This window comes from Cydia splendana, chromosome 1 (assembly GCF_910591565.1).
Source record: "Cydia splendana chromosome 1, ilCydSple1.2, whole genome shotgun sequence".
Classification (NCBI taxonomy): Eukaryota; Metazoa; Arthropoda; class Insecta; order Lepidoptera; family Tortricidae; genus Cydia; species Cydia splendana.
In genome coordinates this window covers 22,849,792-22,866,320 of record NC_085960.1, presented here as the reverse complement: position 1 = coordinate 22,866,320, position 16,529 = coordinate 22,849,792, and the positions used below count along the sequence as shown (strand labels likewise).

General features: G+C 39.6%; 2 protein-coding genes across 3 annotated transcripts in view; both read left to right on the top strand.

The window, feature by feature from the left end:
* The window catches only part of LOC134797249 (ATP-binding cassette subfamily G member 4-like), a 34,256-nt gene extending 26,769 nt beyond the window's left edge, over nt 1–7,487 (top strand). Inside the window, exons 6-10 of the mRNA XM_063769474.1 lie at nt 54–164; nt 697–851; nt 1,709–1,895; nt 5,859–6,115; nt 7,055–7,487. Coding sequence (XP_063625544.1) covers nt 54–164; nt 697–851; nt 1,709–1,895; nt 5,859–6,115; nt 7,055–7,399 — 1,055 coding nt within the window. The 3' untranslated portion in view covers nt 7,400–7,487. The remainder of the gene's footprint in view (nt 1–53; nt 165–696; nt 852–1,708; nt 1,896–5,858; nt 6,116–7,054) is intronic.
* A 7,269-nt stretch (nt 7,488–14,756) lies between these two features.
* Nucleotides 14,757–16,529, top strand: part of LOC134797260 (ATP-binding cassette sub-family G member 1-like) — a 37,831-nt gene continuing 36,058 nt past the window's right edge. For both annotated transcript variants that reach the window (XM_063769507.1, XM_063769493.1), the window contains exon 1: nt 14,757–15,037. In XM_063769507.1, the coding sequence (XP_063625577.1) occupies nt 14,941–15,037 (97 nt within the window). In that variant the 5' untranslated portion in view covers nt 14,757–14,940. The remainder of the gene's footprint in view (nt 15,038–16,529) is intronic.

The following is a 16,529-nucleotide window of genomic DNA, read 5'->3' as shown; positions in this document are numbered from 1 at the left end:
TCTCTTAGTTCTCACATATTCAAGCTAATTTATTTTGTATTTATAATTTTCAGTTATAGAAATATGTGGAGAGCAGCCAGAAAAACTAGTAAATAACATGGAAAATGGACGAGACATGCAGTGGCTTCATAATATATCTAATGAAACTCATGATAAATTATTAGGTAAGTACAAACAAGTAAAGTCGTATATAAAAACACAAATTTAGAAAAATAGTAGGTAGACTAGTTAAAAATAGTATGTGTTGGAAAATAATTATGTTGGACGTTGATGCATCCAAGAAAGAAGGGCGACCCCGCGCGGCCAGCTTTCTCGCGCAGAGAATTGCCATCGCAATCCAGCGCGGGAACGCTGCCTGCGTGTTGGGCACCCTCCCGAAGGCATTAAATTTTGATAGGTGTTTTTAATTTTTAGGTTTAATTATTTAAATTGTAGTTAGTTTTGGTTTTATATTCCTGTTTTTGTCTTTTAGTAATTTATATTAATAAATAAACTTTTTAATATTAGAAAGAAGAGTGCAACATGAGGATATCGTAAAGCATATATAAATTAAGATATCCCGAACTTTGATAATTTTCATAAACAAGCCGAAGACGCGCAGATAACTTTATTATTTTTATTTAAATCGACATATTGATCATCTCTGATGATGACTCTGATTAGTTGTAATCATGCGATGTATTGTTGATGTTTCAGAAATATTTAAAACAGATTTATATGAGAAAGTGTTTCTAACGGCACTTCCACCTCCAAAGGAGGACCCGACGAGTAAGATCCTACTAGCACTGAAAAGTACGTACAGTACGTCGACGTGGAAACAATTTACCACATTGACAAGAAGAGCATTATTAGTAAGTATAGGTAACTAGCAAAACCTCAGAATAAATGGATAAGAACATTATCTGACTTTTCCTGAACGACCTAAATTGCGATTGTTAATATAAGTAAAATCAAACTTTAATTTATTTGATTTTACTTACTTAAAATCGAAATTATAAACAATAATAAACTATTCATTTACGTAGGTAACGAAAAAAAGTACTGAATGATAATTCTATTTTTGTAATAACTTCTGCATAATTAGTATATAATTTAACATTGTAGGTATTAGGTATTAAGTAAATAGTATTAACTGATGTAAAAATTTATTGCGTGCCAGTACACGAGTATCATATGAATGAACATAGATTTAAATAAATAAATAAATAAAAATGTACTTAGGAGTAAATCGAGAACTCCAAGTTATCTATCGGTTTGACGACCGGTCTGGCCTAGTGGGTAGTGGCCCTGCGTACGAAGCCGATGGTCCCGGGTTCGAATCCTGGTAAGGGCATTTATTTGTATGATGATACAGATATTTGTTCCTGAGTCATGGTTCTTTTCTATGTATTTAAGTATTTATATATTATATATAACGTTGTCTGAGTACCCACAACACAAGCCTTCTTGAGCTTACCGTGGGGCTTGTGTCCTATTAATGTCCTTAATGTCCTATAATATTTATTATTTATTTATCTATAAATATATTTTCATTCTCGCCACTTGCACCATTCCACTAACCCGGGGTTAAGCGATTAAACCGTTAAACCAGTGTCAAATTGTACTAGTAACCATGGTAACTACAGGTTTAACCGGTTAACCCCGGGTTAGTGGAATGGTGCAAGTGGCCCTTAGTGTGTCAAATAACACTTAATTATTCACATTTCAGTGTGCGTGGCGCGACCCCCACTTCACGCTGATAATGACGGGCATCCACTGCGCCATGGCGCTGTTCGTCGGCGTGCTGTTCTTCAACATCGGCGAGGACGCCAAGCACACCATCGACAACTACAACTTCCTCTCCTACAGCGTCATGTTCGTCATGTTCACCGCCTTCAGCGCCGTGTCTATAAAATGTACGTATTATCCCTACTAATTACACAACACTTTAGATTTGGGAATCTGTGTTAAAGTTTTGATATTTATATGTGTAGTGTATGCGACCTCCGGCCGCAGAGCTGTTTGGAATGGTTACGTCGTTTCGAACGATATGTCATGTCAGTCAATAAATGGTGAATATCCTGAATGCATCTCGTCTACATTATATCCCTGCTATATCCTATATACCACAGTGGCGACGAGGAAATAGCGAAGATAAAGTACCTACAAGTACGTACGCGTGAGATTTAGGTCATACAATGTCGGTCGGCAAAGTGAAGGAATTCGATGTAAGGAACGGTCAATGGGCATCATTTGTGGACAGGTTAGAGATGTATTTTCTTGCCAACGTTATTCCGGTAGACAGGAAACTCCCCACCCTGGTTGCTACGATGGGAGACGAAGCGTACGAGCTGCTCGTAAACTTAGCCAGCCCGAAGAAACCGTCTGATCTTACTTACGCACAGGTAGTGGAGCTTATGCGACAACATCTCCAGCCGAAGCCGTCCGCATTAGCAGAGAGGTACCGATTCCGCCAGAGACGTCAGAATGCCAATGAAAATGTCACTTCCTATGTGGCGGAATTGAAAAAGTTGTCACGATATTGCGAATTCGGTATCTGGGCGGGTAAGGTAAGTAGCTCTACTGGACCAAGCGACTATACGGTATGCGATATTACAACCGGCAAGCACATTCATAGGCACGTCGACCAGCTGAGGAGGCGTGTAGGGACTCAACCCGTAACCCGCCCAGATACCGAGTGTCTCGCGTCGACGAGTAGGTCGCTAGCTATGCCCTTGCCTGACAGTACTCGCACGGGGTCGGATCAGTCCGAAATTCCCTTTACGTCTACGCCGACTGATGAAACGGTCCCGCTTAGCCCGGCACCAGCCGCGTACACCACACCCCTGGGGGTGCCCTGCGCAAGCTTGGTCTAGGCTTCATTTAGATTTCATGGGCCCTATAGCCGGGAAAACGTATTTAGTAGCCGTAGATGCGACGTCCAAGTGGCTAGAGATCTTTCCGGTCCCCAGTACGGCAGCCAAGTTCACTGTTAATAAACTTAGCGAGCTTTTCAGTAGGTTTGGGAACCCTAGACAAGTCGTAACTGATAACGGCCCTCCGTTTACAAGCACCGAGTTTGATAGTTTTATCAAAAACGAGCGTGTTGAGCACATATTTACACCACCTTACCATCCTGCGTCTAATGGGGCCGCGGAAAATGCAGTAAAGACCTTAAAGAGGGTAATTAAAAAGGCTTTAACGGAATCCAAGGATGTTGACATGGCCTTACATACCTTCCTAAAACACTATAGGAATACTAACCATGCTAGTACTGGTGAAACTCCTGCCGCGGTTTTGCAGAAAAGACACCTTCGTACGAAGTTGGATGCTCTTAAGCCCGACTTAAACTTGGGAGTCCTAAACAATTCGCCTAATAGTGAGAGGTCAGGAGGTAGGACCTTTTCGGTAGGTCAAGATATTTGGTTCCGCCAATACCTTAAAGGGGAGAAGTGGCTACCGGGTAAGGTAAGTAGCTCTACTGGACCAAGCGACTATACGGTATGCGATATTACAACCGGCAAGCACATTCATAGGCACGTCGACCAGCTGAGGAGGCGTGTAGGGACTCAACCCGTAACCCGCCCAGATACCGAGTGTCTCGCGTCGACGAGTAGGTCGCTAGCTATGCCCTTGCCTGACAGTACTCGCACGGGGTCGGATCAGTCCGAAATTCCCTTTACGTCTACGCCGACTGATGAAACGGTCCCGCTTAGCCCGGCACCAGCCGCGTACACCACACCGACGGCAATCACACCATCGCCAGCTGTGCCGTCGCCGTCAACTTCATCCGGTGTCGCCACATCGGCCAACGAGCCACAGACCTATTCCGTGTCTGACACCCCCGTACCGCCCGAACCTCGCCCAGTTCGTAAATGTCGACTTGATAAGGTTGTTCGTTATAAGGAGTAGTTAGTTTAGTTGTGGTTATCCATTTTGTTGTAATATCTGTTAGCTTGGCTTTATGGATATGTCCATGTTATGTGTATGATCTATGTTGGAGGAACTGTAGTGTATGCGACCTCCGGCCGCAGAGCTGTTTGGAATGGTTACGTCGTTTCGAACGATATGTCATGTCAGTCAATAAATGGTGAATATCCTGAATGCATCTCGTCTACATTATATCCCTGCTATATCCTATATACCACAGTACGAAGTTGGATGCTCTTAAGCCCGACTTAAACTTGGGAGTCCTAAACAATTCGCCTAATAGTGAGAGGTCAGGAGGTAGGACCTTTTCGGTAGGTCAAGATATTTGGTTCCGCCAATACCTTAAAGGGGAGAAGTGGCTACCGGGTAAGGTAAGTAGCTCTACTGGACCAAGCGACTATACGGTATGCGATATTACAACCGGCAAGCACATTCATAGGCACGTCGACCAGCTGAGGAGGCGTGTAGGGACTCAACCCGTAACCCGCCCAGATACCGAGTGTCTCGCGTCGACGAGTAGGTCGCTAGCTATGCCCTTGCCTGACAGTACTCGCACGGGGTCGGATCAGTCCGAAATTCCCTTTACGTCTACGCCGACTGATGAAACGGTCCCGCTTAGCCCGGCACCAGCCGCGTACACCACACCGACGGCAATCACACCATCGCCAGCTGTGCCGTCGCCGTCAACTTCATCCGGTGTCGCCACATCGGCCAACGAGCCACAGACCTATTCCGTGTCTGACACCCCCGTACCGCCCGAACCTCGCCCAGTTCGTAAATGTCGACTTGATAAGGTTGTTCGTTATAAGGAGTAGTTAGTTTAGTTGTGGTTATCCATTTTGTTGTAATATCTGTTAGCTTGGCTTTATGGATATGTCCATGTTATGTGTATGATCTATGTTGGAGGAACTGTAGTGTATGCGACCTCCGGCCGCAGAGCTGTTTGGAATGGTTACGTCGTTTCGAACGATATGTCATGTCAGTCAATAAATGGTGAATATCCTGAATGCATCTCGTCTACATTATATCCCTGCTATATCCTATATACCACAATATGATACGATCGTTAACGCTGATTGATGCGACAAATCAGAACATAATCAAATTCTTCAGTCAGAAAATAACAACCGGATGCAACTAAATTTTAATTACTTAATCTCAATCACGACTATAAGATCTCTCTTCATTATGCAAGAAAAGTCGATTTTCGCGGTAGGCTCTCTGGTACAATACAACCGGCTCTCGCATAATATGGATTGATATAGATGGAGTACGATTGTTTGCAAATGAAGGGGGGACGTCTCTTTTAATTCAATCTGACAAAGCACACATCAAACAAGCAAGCAAAAGTTAAGCATGTATCTAATTATTGTTTCCATTTGTTTCTGAAGATGGAAATAAAACTTACTATGTTAGTAATAAGGTATGTATGTATACAGGGCGACAGCACACAGCTTGCTATATGTTAATTGATGGCTGTAGTTTACAAAAGTTAATAAAGTTACAATGATCTCTGAAAAGCTAAGCGGCAAAAAATATACATACCGGGTGTGGCCTGTAATAAGAGCAAAAAATTAAACTGTAGGCTGTACTCCTCATACTGAACAACATTTGTTCAGCGACTTTTAAAAATAATTTGTGGTTTGATTTTTAATACACTTTAAAGTTTATTCTAAGACGCAATGTATTGTGAATTTTGTTATGTTTAAGACATGACAAGCAACGTCAATCATAATGATATGGCGTGGCGATGGCGTCCATTGAAGATAATATTTATTTTGTATGAAAAATATGGAGTCTAAATACTTCATAATTTTTAAAAGTTGTTGAACAAAAGTGTCACCTTTTGAGGAGTACAATCTATGTTTTAATTATTTGATCGTGTTACAGGCCACACCCGGTATATGCATTTATACTTCCGCTAATGATTCGCTTTTAACTGTTTCCAGTCCCGCTACAATTTCCAATGGTGAAACGGGAGCACTTCAATCGCTGGTACACCCCGGGCGCCTACTACGCGTCCACACTTGTAGCCGCCTTGCCCGCGCAGACGGTGTGCACGCTATGCTACTCGTGCATAGCTTACTGGCTCACGGGCCAGCCGCCAGAAATCATTCGCTTCGGAAGCTTCTGCATCATTTTACTGATGGTTTCATACACGGCTCTCTGTGTAGGGCTGCTCAATGGGTCTCTATTTGATATTAAGGTACAGCCGCATGCATACCTAGTCATAATGACACTCTTCTTAGCATAGGTTTCAGTTCAATAAGAATTGATGTAAAGAAACACATAAATAGGTATCTACCTAATTTAATTATTTATGTTTAATTATACAAAACAAAAAGAAATAGGCACGCGCGTGGCAGTAAAAAACAATCACAAACTCAAGAGTTCAACAAACCGGTTACCAGTTACGACAGCGTGTTAGCAAACGTCGCCACGTAACATTATGAAGCTACAATACTGCTCGACTCATGACAGATACTGGGTAGGTAATCTTGTTATACATTTTATACATTAAGGTCTTAATGATCGGCGCTCGGACATAAATGCTCTACCTCTGTCAATTTAGAATTATCACACACTCTCACTATCTTACAATGTATTGGAATTTAAATTTAGGTACTGATAGGGAAAGCGAATTGGTGGGTTTTTTAAACTGAAATAGATGGCATATAGTAAAGACCGTGACCGGACGTAGACGGTGGCCGGGTGGTCTAGTGGTCAGGGGCCTTACCATGATGACCTTATTGCGATTCTGTTTAGGACCTAAACTGGATCATTAAAGGACGGAGCTCGGCATAGCGTCCTGTCCTGTCCTGTCCTGTATATAGCTCCGTCCTTTAGCGATTCAGTTTAGGTCCTAAACAGAATCGCAATAAGGCCCCAGGACGTTAGCCGCGTAAGCTGAAGACGCCGACACCGGTTCGATTACGACTTCGGCCACCGGTGTCCACCGGTGGCCGAAGTTGGTCACCTTATTTTTAGTATATGACAGATATTTCAGTTTAAATTTATATATATATATAAGTAGTGTAACTACTTAAAAATACAAATCAAAAAAAAATTTTTAAAAATAATTTAAATAGTTGAGTAGATTTTCTCTCATTTTTATACTTACACAGCTAAACTATGTTAATTACAGCACGCCATGATCTTCGGGCCGCTCTTCGTAATGCCATTCACGGTATTCTCTGGCTTCTTCCTGCACCTGCCCGACTCGCCGGCCTTCTTCCGGTGGCTGTTCCACGTGTCCTTCCTGAAGCACGGCCTGGTCGGCCTCTGTATCACCATTTTCGGCATGGGCCGGCCGCGCCTCCCATGCTCCGACCTTTACTGCCACTACACGTACCCCCGCTTCCTACTCAAGGAGGTCGGCATGTTGAATGAACAATATTCCGTTGTTATCTTAGCTTTTGCCGCCATAGTGTCCGTAGTTATTCTGTGTACGTATATTTCATTAAAAATTAGACTCAAGTGTAAGTGGTAAAGTATTATATTAGGTTTAATGGAGATTTTGGTTGATGAGCGTTGCCATGTTGTATCAAGTTTAATTTAAATTAACAGTATGTAAACTTAGGTAAGTTAACGTAATAAGTCAATATGTGGGTTATTTAGATAGATACAAAGCTAGTCACATAAACCAGAAAATAAAAAGTCTGCCAATAATCGATAAAGTACTGTGACATTTTTTTTATATTTTATGGGGAATTCAACGTCGCACTCTCCGCACAAAAAGGAACCTGATCAATCGGCATTGACTCACGATTAAGCTGCTGTTTTTACAGTTGGAACGGTATAATTGTAAAATGACAACTTGTAGCGTGTGTGTGAAAGATTATATTTTGTCACTATACGTATACTTAACGTTATTGTTTGTAGCCCTGGTGGCCTAGCGGTAAGAGCGTGCGACTTTCAATCCGGAGGTCGCCGGTTTGAACACCGGCTCGTGCCTATGAGTTTTTCGGAACTGTACGAAATATTATTTGATATTTACCAATCGCTTTTCGGTGAAGGAAAACATCGTGATGAAACCGGACTAATAAGCAGTGGCGGATTTGCAATGTTGGCCGCCCTAGGCCCCTGGCCCTGTAGTAACTACTAGCCGCCCCTTTCTCAGCACTTATCTATAGACTGCCGCCTTGCTGCCGCCCCTAATATTTTGCCGCTCTAGGCCCAGGCCTACTGGGCCTTAGGGCAAATCCGGCACTGCCAATAAGGCCTAGTTTTCCCTCTGGCTTGATGGTAAAATGGCAAAAACTGGCTTTCGTAAAAACTAGTGCCTACACCAATTCTTAGGATTAGTTGTCAAGCGGACCCCAGGGGATCCTGGTATGAGCCGTGGCAAAAATGCCGGGATAACGCGAGGAAGATGATGATGACCCACGTTGTTGTTTTAGACAGGTAAACGTACTAGTGCTCGACATGTTAATGCCCAATATATGACACCTTGCTATCACCTCTATTAACAATGACTTAAGTTTCAAGATGACATGTACTGGGACCGCGTCGAGCACCAGTACGTTTACCTTAATTGCTCAAAATGTAAACAGAAACATAAACTTACTAAACCAAGTAAATTGAACATGGTTATTCAGCCAATTACATTTTGTATATATATTGGCTCAATGATAGAGTCACGTGGTTTTGTTTACAACATTAATAGTCATACTTCGATATGAAAATTGTATTAATTACTTACACAACTTTTTGAAAAATGTCTTGTGTCAAAATTTATATTTTTGGTATTTATGTGGTGATTTATAAAGGTATTGTCATTTCATATTAATATGAATGTAGGTAGTTTATAAATAGGTAGTTACCACACATTTAGTCTGTAAATAGATCAATGCACCGAAAAAGTAATTATATATACAACTAGTTACATTATGGCAAATATTGATGTGTAACATCGAATTTAAACTGTTGTGAGACATACTAACATTGAATAATTCGTGCTGTGTATCGCTACAAGTGTTAGGTGACCCAAGCCCAAACACACCACTATGCCCGCCTACAATAACAGCGGAAGACCTCCCCCAACCTGTTTTCTCGGCGCGCGCGCAGCGTGCGACGCGGCGAGCTGCAGTACGCGGTACACGGCCGTCGTGAACGCTGCTCGCACTGTTAGTGCTTGAGAAAGGAGACCTAGGCTCTCCGAAACATGTCGCGCGAGTGACTAAAAACAAGTGAGTCTAAACCATAAAATTATTCGATGTGTAACATGTGTATTTCAATGATGCATAGGTGTTTATGTAGCGTAGATGCACTCGGGAGTGTGAACCTGCGCATATATCTGTGATTTAGTGCAATCTTAATTAAATCCCTAAGTACTAATTACTGGTTTGCCATTGTTTTATCCCATCGGTACGGGTATAAAAGTATATTATATTAAAAAGCTTTAAATAAAATAAAAAACAATCAAATCAAAGACTCGTTTTACCTAAAATTTGTTCTATGGGTAAGTACAATCCGTGGGTATTTATATACTTATACAACATGACCAATTATTTGTGCAAACAAATATTTTTATCATAATAAAGTATATTATAAACATCTACGATAATGTAATTGTATAAGTAAATATTTAAAAAAGATCCTGACTTGGGAACAAACATTAGAGATGTCGTACAAACCTTACCTACTGCTATTATGTGTAATTTATGGGTTGTACTTTTTGTTCGTAATAATTGTCTGAAGTTGGAAAGGGTTTACTATTTTCTTTTGTAACTCCTTTGTAAAATATTAACTAATGTTATGAACAGATATCCGTACCTTAAAGGACAGAATTATAGATAAGTTGTATGTGTACTTTGATATTCCGTCGTTACAGTCATTACAGTAAGTAATATTTAGTCCTAATTAAGTTAGGTTAAGTAAAATAGCACACCCTTTCCTCTAATTAGTATACCTACTCTTTTTACCTGTACTGTTTCTCAAACTCTTTCTCAAATTGGTACTCGCGATGAAACAGCTTGACGGTGATATACTACGACGGTGATAGCATACTAGATCATTTTTTATTCTTAACTGATGTTAAAATGATGATGATGTTGATGAGGATAAAAAATGATCTGAATGCTTAATCCTCACACAAATCACACAATAAGTTTACTCGTACAACGATAATTTCTTAGGTATTTACCTGACTTTGGTGCGGTACTGTCACATTAAATTACCAATAAATTGACATTTCAATATTATCAGTTGACAACCAATACACACTAATTGCAAAAATATTGTTAGGTAAACAAAAATTTAACTTATTTTGGTACTAGCACGGCTATTGCTCTTAACTTTTGAAAAAGTGGTTAGTTTTGATTGTTACCTGACAATATTATGCATCATAATTCTTTTCGCTTTTCTAAGGGTGTTCACTTAAAAGAAGCACATCAAAGAGTATAAGTGTTTACTACTTATCATAGGTAAGCACTATTTCTGTCTGCCACTTGCAACGTCAGGAATGAAGGGATCGAAGTTCATTACATGTCATTTTAGTCATAAATAATATAAATATGTATTTGTAAATATTGTGAATTATGAAGAAAAGAGATATGATTATTAGAGTATTAAATAATATGTAGGTAATTGTAAAAACAATTTTATACAAGGGGAATATAAACCTAAGACATTTATTTATTTTTATTAATTAGCATAGACCCTAATCTTCCGAATAACAATAACCAGTTAATCGAGTACTCCATATCTTATGACATACTATGTATGTATTTATGAGTTACTGTAACGTTTATTTTCTTGATTCTTTCCTTCCTTCTCAAAAATGTATGGAAAAATCCGCGCAAAATATTTTTTCAATATGAATTTCTAATTCTGAATACCTACCCACTGTATCTGATTCATCGTTTAGCCCGTCCCAACTATTATCGCTCTTCAGAAATAATATTTCACCAAGCATTAAGTTTTGGCTTTTGTGCCTAAAGGTGACAGTCCATTTCCAACGACAGCAGCACTACCATTCATTTTACTACGGAAATTGAGTGCAGCTGCGGTGAGGAATGGAATGTTACCCTAGCATGATATTGGCGGGCGCTGTCTGCCGCCTTTGTAATTTTTGGACAGATGAAATGAAATCCAGTAAAAGCACCAAAATTAATCTGGAGTTTACATAATTGTCCTGTATTCATAGTGTTAGGTAGGTACCCTCTGTCAGAGTGTAAGGCTTAAATCATATTATTCCACTGACTTAAATCCTGGGCTGTTTGATGGATAACCTCCTCCTCCTCCTACTCCACATTTGCAGATGATAATTGGGAAACTTCTGTAATCCGTCAAGGGCTGTTTTTTGCCCGTCCGGATTAGCGAGTTCCTACTTACTGTGCAATAAATATATTTTCAATTTGTGAAATTTATAACCGTCTGCATATTAGGTATGTTCAATAAGATAAGTATAGCCTGTTGACAGACAGATGGAATCTCTCTCCGTAGGCGGATCCGTTAGAATTGGTACTGAAACGTAGCCCTAACCTAATAACATAATCACCTATAGTTACAAATAAATGCTAAAGAACCGGGCAAGTACGTATGTATTGGTCCACGCACAATAGAGTGTTCACTGTTCACTGCCACACAAAATGGAAAATTCAAAAAGTGTATCTACCTAATTAAAAACCGTTTACCTATACATTGATCGATATTTTAGACCGGATACCACATAGTGTTTATCGGATTAAATAAGATATCAGATTGCAATACATTACAATTTACTTACTCAATTTCATCCTACTATCGTTAATTATAATCACAATGCACCGCTGCTAATATTTACGTAATAACACCTCAAGGTGTTTTGCCTTTTCGCCGAAGTTTTAGTGTCCGAATTTCACTCTCCAATCCACATTTCGTATATGATTTATTTGGCAACCAACATTCGGCAAAATTTTCATTATGATAACGTTTTACTTAGTAGAATGCTTGTAGACTATTATTATAACATACATACATCAAAATATGTTAAAACATTTTCAATTATGTCAATTTCCACTTGATTGACTTATTTTACTAATCTTACCCGTACTTAAAGAAGTAAAGGCTTACACCCGTCAATACTTCTTAATATTTATGAATTATTCATTCCATCTTACGTATCTTCCGTAACTTTCGTGCATCCGACTGCGACGCGATATTTTACCATTTTACTCATAATATATTGGGTGGGGTGGGAATGTGTAACATAGAGCTAGATATTAAAAATATTGATGAACGTTGATCAGTCTGCTAATTGTGGTTGGTGCAACTGGCACTTAATCTATAATGTAGTTAGTAAATCGAACAGAGGCCTCGTTAGGGTCAATATGATAAGGTACCAATGATAGTTAAGTATACAACTACAGTAGAACCTCGGTAACTCGAACCCCGGTAAGGCGAAATTCTCGTGAACACGGAATAAAATGCTATTTCCTTCCATTCAAAGCCCAAAACCCCTATACATATTTAACCTCTTTGACCAATGATATTTGACGTTTATAACTCGACAAAAAACTTTTTACAAAAAAAATTAAACCGACTTCAAAAAGGATGAAATAAAATATTATCCTTTTTATGTATATGCATTACCAACTGATATGTTTGAAGTCGGTGCCAAGCCAAATTTTGAAGCATACCATGACTTTGGTGCGATTCGATAAGGATTTACCTACGTTGGATTGCCTTACACGACGACAATGAACGTATTTTCTGTAGGTACAGTCGACGTTAAAAATATGTTTACACTTTTCGCCTTATTACAAAGGAGTAAGGTGCAAAAGTGTAAACATATAATTGACGTCGACTTGACCTAAGAACACACCTCAGAACACACGATCAAACCTTCTTGGCGCAGTCCGTACCATATTTATCGACACATTAGTGTAAATATAAATGCATTTTTAAGCCGTCGTATTTTTAAAGAGCATTTCTTACTTATGCTCGAACAGTCTATAGCACGATTAGCACGCAAGTGTGGGATTGGGACTGAGTTATTTCCCGTCCCTTATCCAGAGGACTACATTTCAAAATATAAAACAATTCAAGGAATTTACCTTCTTGCCAAATTTCACCTAAAGCGGTTCAGTTGTTTAGCCATGAAAAGGCGACAAAGAGGCAGACAGAATTCTTTACACATTTATAATAGTTATTAGTACAGTTCTAATGGGATTTATAGCCATAAAGCCGATTATTTTTGACTGGTATTGTTACTACTTGGCTTGGCACCGACTTCAAACATATCAGTTGGTAACGCATAGACATAAAAAAGGATAATATTTTATTTCATCCTTTTTGAAGTCGGTTTAATTTTTTTTGTAAAAAGTTTTTATTTTACCATTTTTAGTTTTAACGCATTGTTAAGAGCGCGACGCATGAATGAAAAACAAGATCGTGTTTAACACTAAATTCGTGTACCTATTACTTTAGTAAATATGTAATCAGGAATTTTCTCGAGTTCGTCTGGGAAATTATAATTCCTGTCATCAATCCATCCGCCCGCCCCGCCACTGACCCAATCCCTCAGCCCCCCGATCACTCAACCTCACAGCACATCAACCCCTGATCCAGGAACCCCTCGATCCTGAACCAGCAACCCTTCAACCGCCATTTCCCGACCCCTTAATCCCTGACCCCTTAACTCCTAACCCTAACCCCCGATCAGTAGCCTTACCAGCTTACCACGAGTTTGACATTGATATATTCGCTAGCATGTGTGTAACTTACTTCCTATGCATCTCGCTCGTACTAACCTTAGTGTGAGCGAAATGCATAAAAAGTTACATTTAGATGCATAAGACGTTAGCGAATATGTCAATGTCAAACTCGTGGTAAGGCTACAGTTGCAGTACATCAAATTGGTGGTTTTCGGAAGCAAATGCTCGAGTTACTTTAGAAAACCCCGAAATCACGTAACACGTGCCTTTAAAAAATGAGGAGTTCCTTCAATTCCTCATGGATTCCATCATCAGACCAGAACCAAAAATAATACGGAAACACCTTGGAGGTAACTTCTTCCAAACAAAAAAAGAATTACTCAAATCGGATCACAGGTGCCGGAGTAATCGCTGAACATACTTACATTTAAAGAAATCATCATCATCAGGTCTACTTCATCAAATTGGTGGTTTTCGGGAGAAAATGCTCGAGTTGCTTAAGAAAACGCCCAAAACACCATGCATGTGCCTTTAAAAATTGAGGAGTTCCCTCAATTCCTCATGGATCCCATCATCAGAACAAAACCAAATTAAAATGGGACCAACTTGGAGGGCTCCTTTCAAACAAAAAAAGAATTACTCAAATCGGACTACGGATGTCGGAGTAATCGGTGAACGTACATAGAAAAAAAAAAAAAACAAAATAGCCACAACCGAATACAGAACCTCCTCCTTCTATGAAATTGAAGTCGGTTAAAAATAGGCGTATTGTTTTATTACCTCAAACTATATCTCCAAGCTAATTTCTAACTAGCGTCTATAACTTAAATAAAACAATACAGAAACAATAAGACTGTCCTTTACACGTTTATATAATATATCTTTCATACGAATTCGCCATTCGGTACCTACGAAGAAAATTCTATTGGTTCCTCTCTCAAGTCGATACCCTCTATATCATGTATAAGACAGACCAGACTCGGTATCACATTGTTTTTGGCGTAAGTACCTATCCCTTAAGTTACGGGCTACCGAGATTCCACTGTATATTAATATTTTAAATACGCGTAATCCAGCCCCATTAATTGATATATTTTCATTATCACTTTGAATTCGTTAATACAGCCGTTAACTGATAAAGCGTCAAAGGCTAAAAATATTTATTGCGATAGTGGAATTAAGTGTATTAAGTATAAGTGAAAGTCCGGCACTTCTCTGAGTGCGTAAGTGGGACTGATCGTGTATCGTGTGCTTGGACCCGCGTCTAGTATCGTGCTGCGCGTACGCTGCGCCGCAGCCACTCACTACTACTCGCAAACGATTATTCAATTCCACAAGTGCAGAGTAACCAGCTCGTCCGGTCAGGCTACTTAAACGTGAATATTTAGCGAGAATGGACGTCGAAGCCGGCAAGGACAATATAAGCGTCGAGGACTCGAATCTCGTTGTGTTCTTAGATACTAAATATACCACGATACAGTCAACTGCTGGTAAGTGTACCTGTATATTTACCTTTTTTTCAGATCACTATTGTACTTGGTTTAATATTATTTTGTGGGTGCTTGGTAATATTCCATGGAACAGCAATACTAATTACTCACTGATTATCCTAATTAAGTAAATACCTAAAACCCAGATTACTTAAGAGGAAAGTGGACGACCGGTTCTCCATACAAATGTAGTCCCGAGTAGTATTAATACCTATGCAAATTTTTAGCTCAATCGGGAAGTGGGTCAAATTTAGCTTCCAAAATTTGACCCACACTCTCATAAACTTACATACTAACAGGGCAAGTTAAATAAAAGCTTGTAAAAAGTGACCAATTTTGACGAAACTAGCAAACGGTTTCTAACTTTCTATCAAACTAATACACAGTTTTAGTAGAAAATATATTAATAATTGCGAGCCACCTAAGGGCACACCAGAGAGTGGATCAGCTACACTCTAATAACACGTTACACGAGTTTTAACTCGTGCGTTTAATTGCCTACTCCAGAGCACTCAATCGCTGTCGCCGAAATCGGTCAGGAGAGCATCAATCACTTAATATTGTTCCCAGTTGCAACTTAAACGAGCCCGGGCTCATTTTGGTAACCTAAACCCGGGAATTAACGCTAGGTACTATTTAGGACGAATGTAGTTGCCATCTAACTCTAAAACGCCGAGGGTATTATGGATATGGATTAGTCAATCCGGTGTCCTCACAAATATTTCATAATAAAAAAAAACATATGTACTTACCTATATCTACGTCTTATAAATACCTACATTAAATTATGTAAAAAATATTTTGCATAATGTAAATATGCAGAGAGAGGGGGGCTGAGGGACTAAATTTGTATGAAGAAGCCGTCTTCTCCTTTCCTCTTAAATAACAACGTTGCACCATGGTAAAACAAATAAAAAAACTATTGCTTAGCTGATGTCTCCCAGGTTGGCCGAACTGTGTCTACAGGTATAAAATAGTAGATTGTACAACAAGGGCATAAAGTGACCTATTTTTACCCGAGGCAATTTTTTGGTCTGAGCGAAGCGAAGACCAAAATAGTAGACGAGGGTAAAAATGAACATTTATGCCCTTGTTGTACACTCTGCTTTTCACTTCGATTGCGAGGAAAATATACAAAAAATCAAATATTTTAGGTTATTTTAACGTATTTATTAAAGACTCAAGACTAAAGAAAATTGTTCTTGGGCCGGTCGGAGGCGCGGGGCACGCCGATCGGGAGAGCGCCGGTCAGGGGCGCGCCGGCAGGGCTGGCAGTTTGTATGGCAGAATTTGGACTTTATTGCTAAGTCAATAAGGGTCGTAATAGATGATTTTACTTTATGCTCTAGAGCATAAAATGCGATTTTATGTCGTCTACGCACGACATAAAGGTGCACTTTTTGAGCATGAGAAGTGAAAACATTTTGTTTAACCTTACATATACTACATGCATGCTTTTCATACTTCCTTCCTGGGGCTATCCCATCAAAAA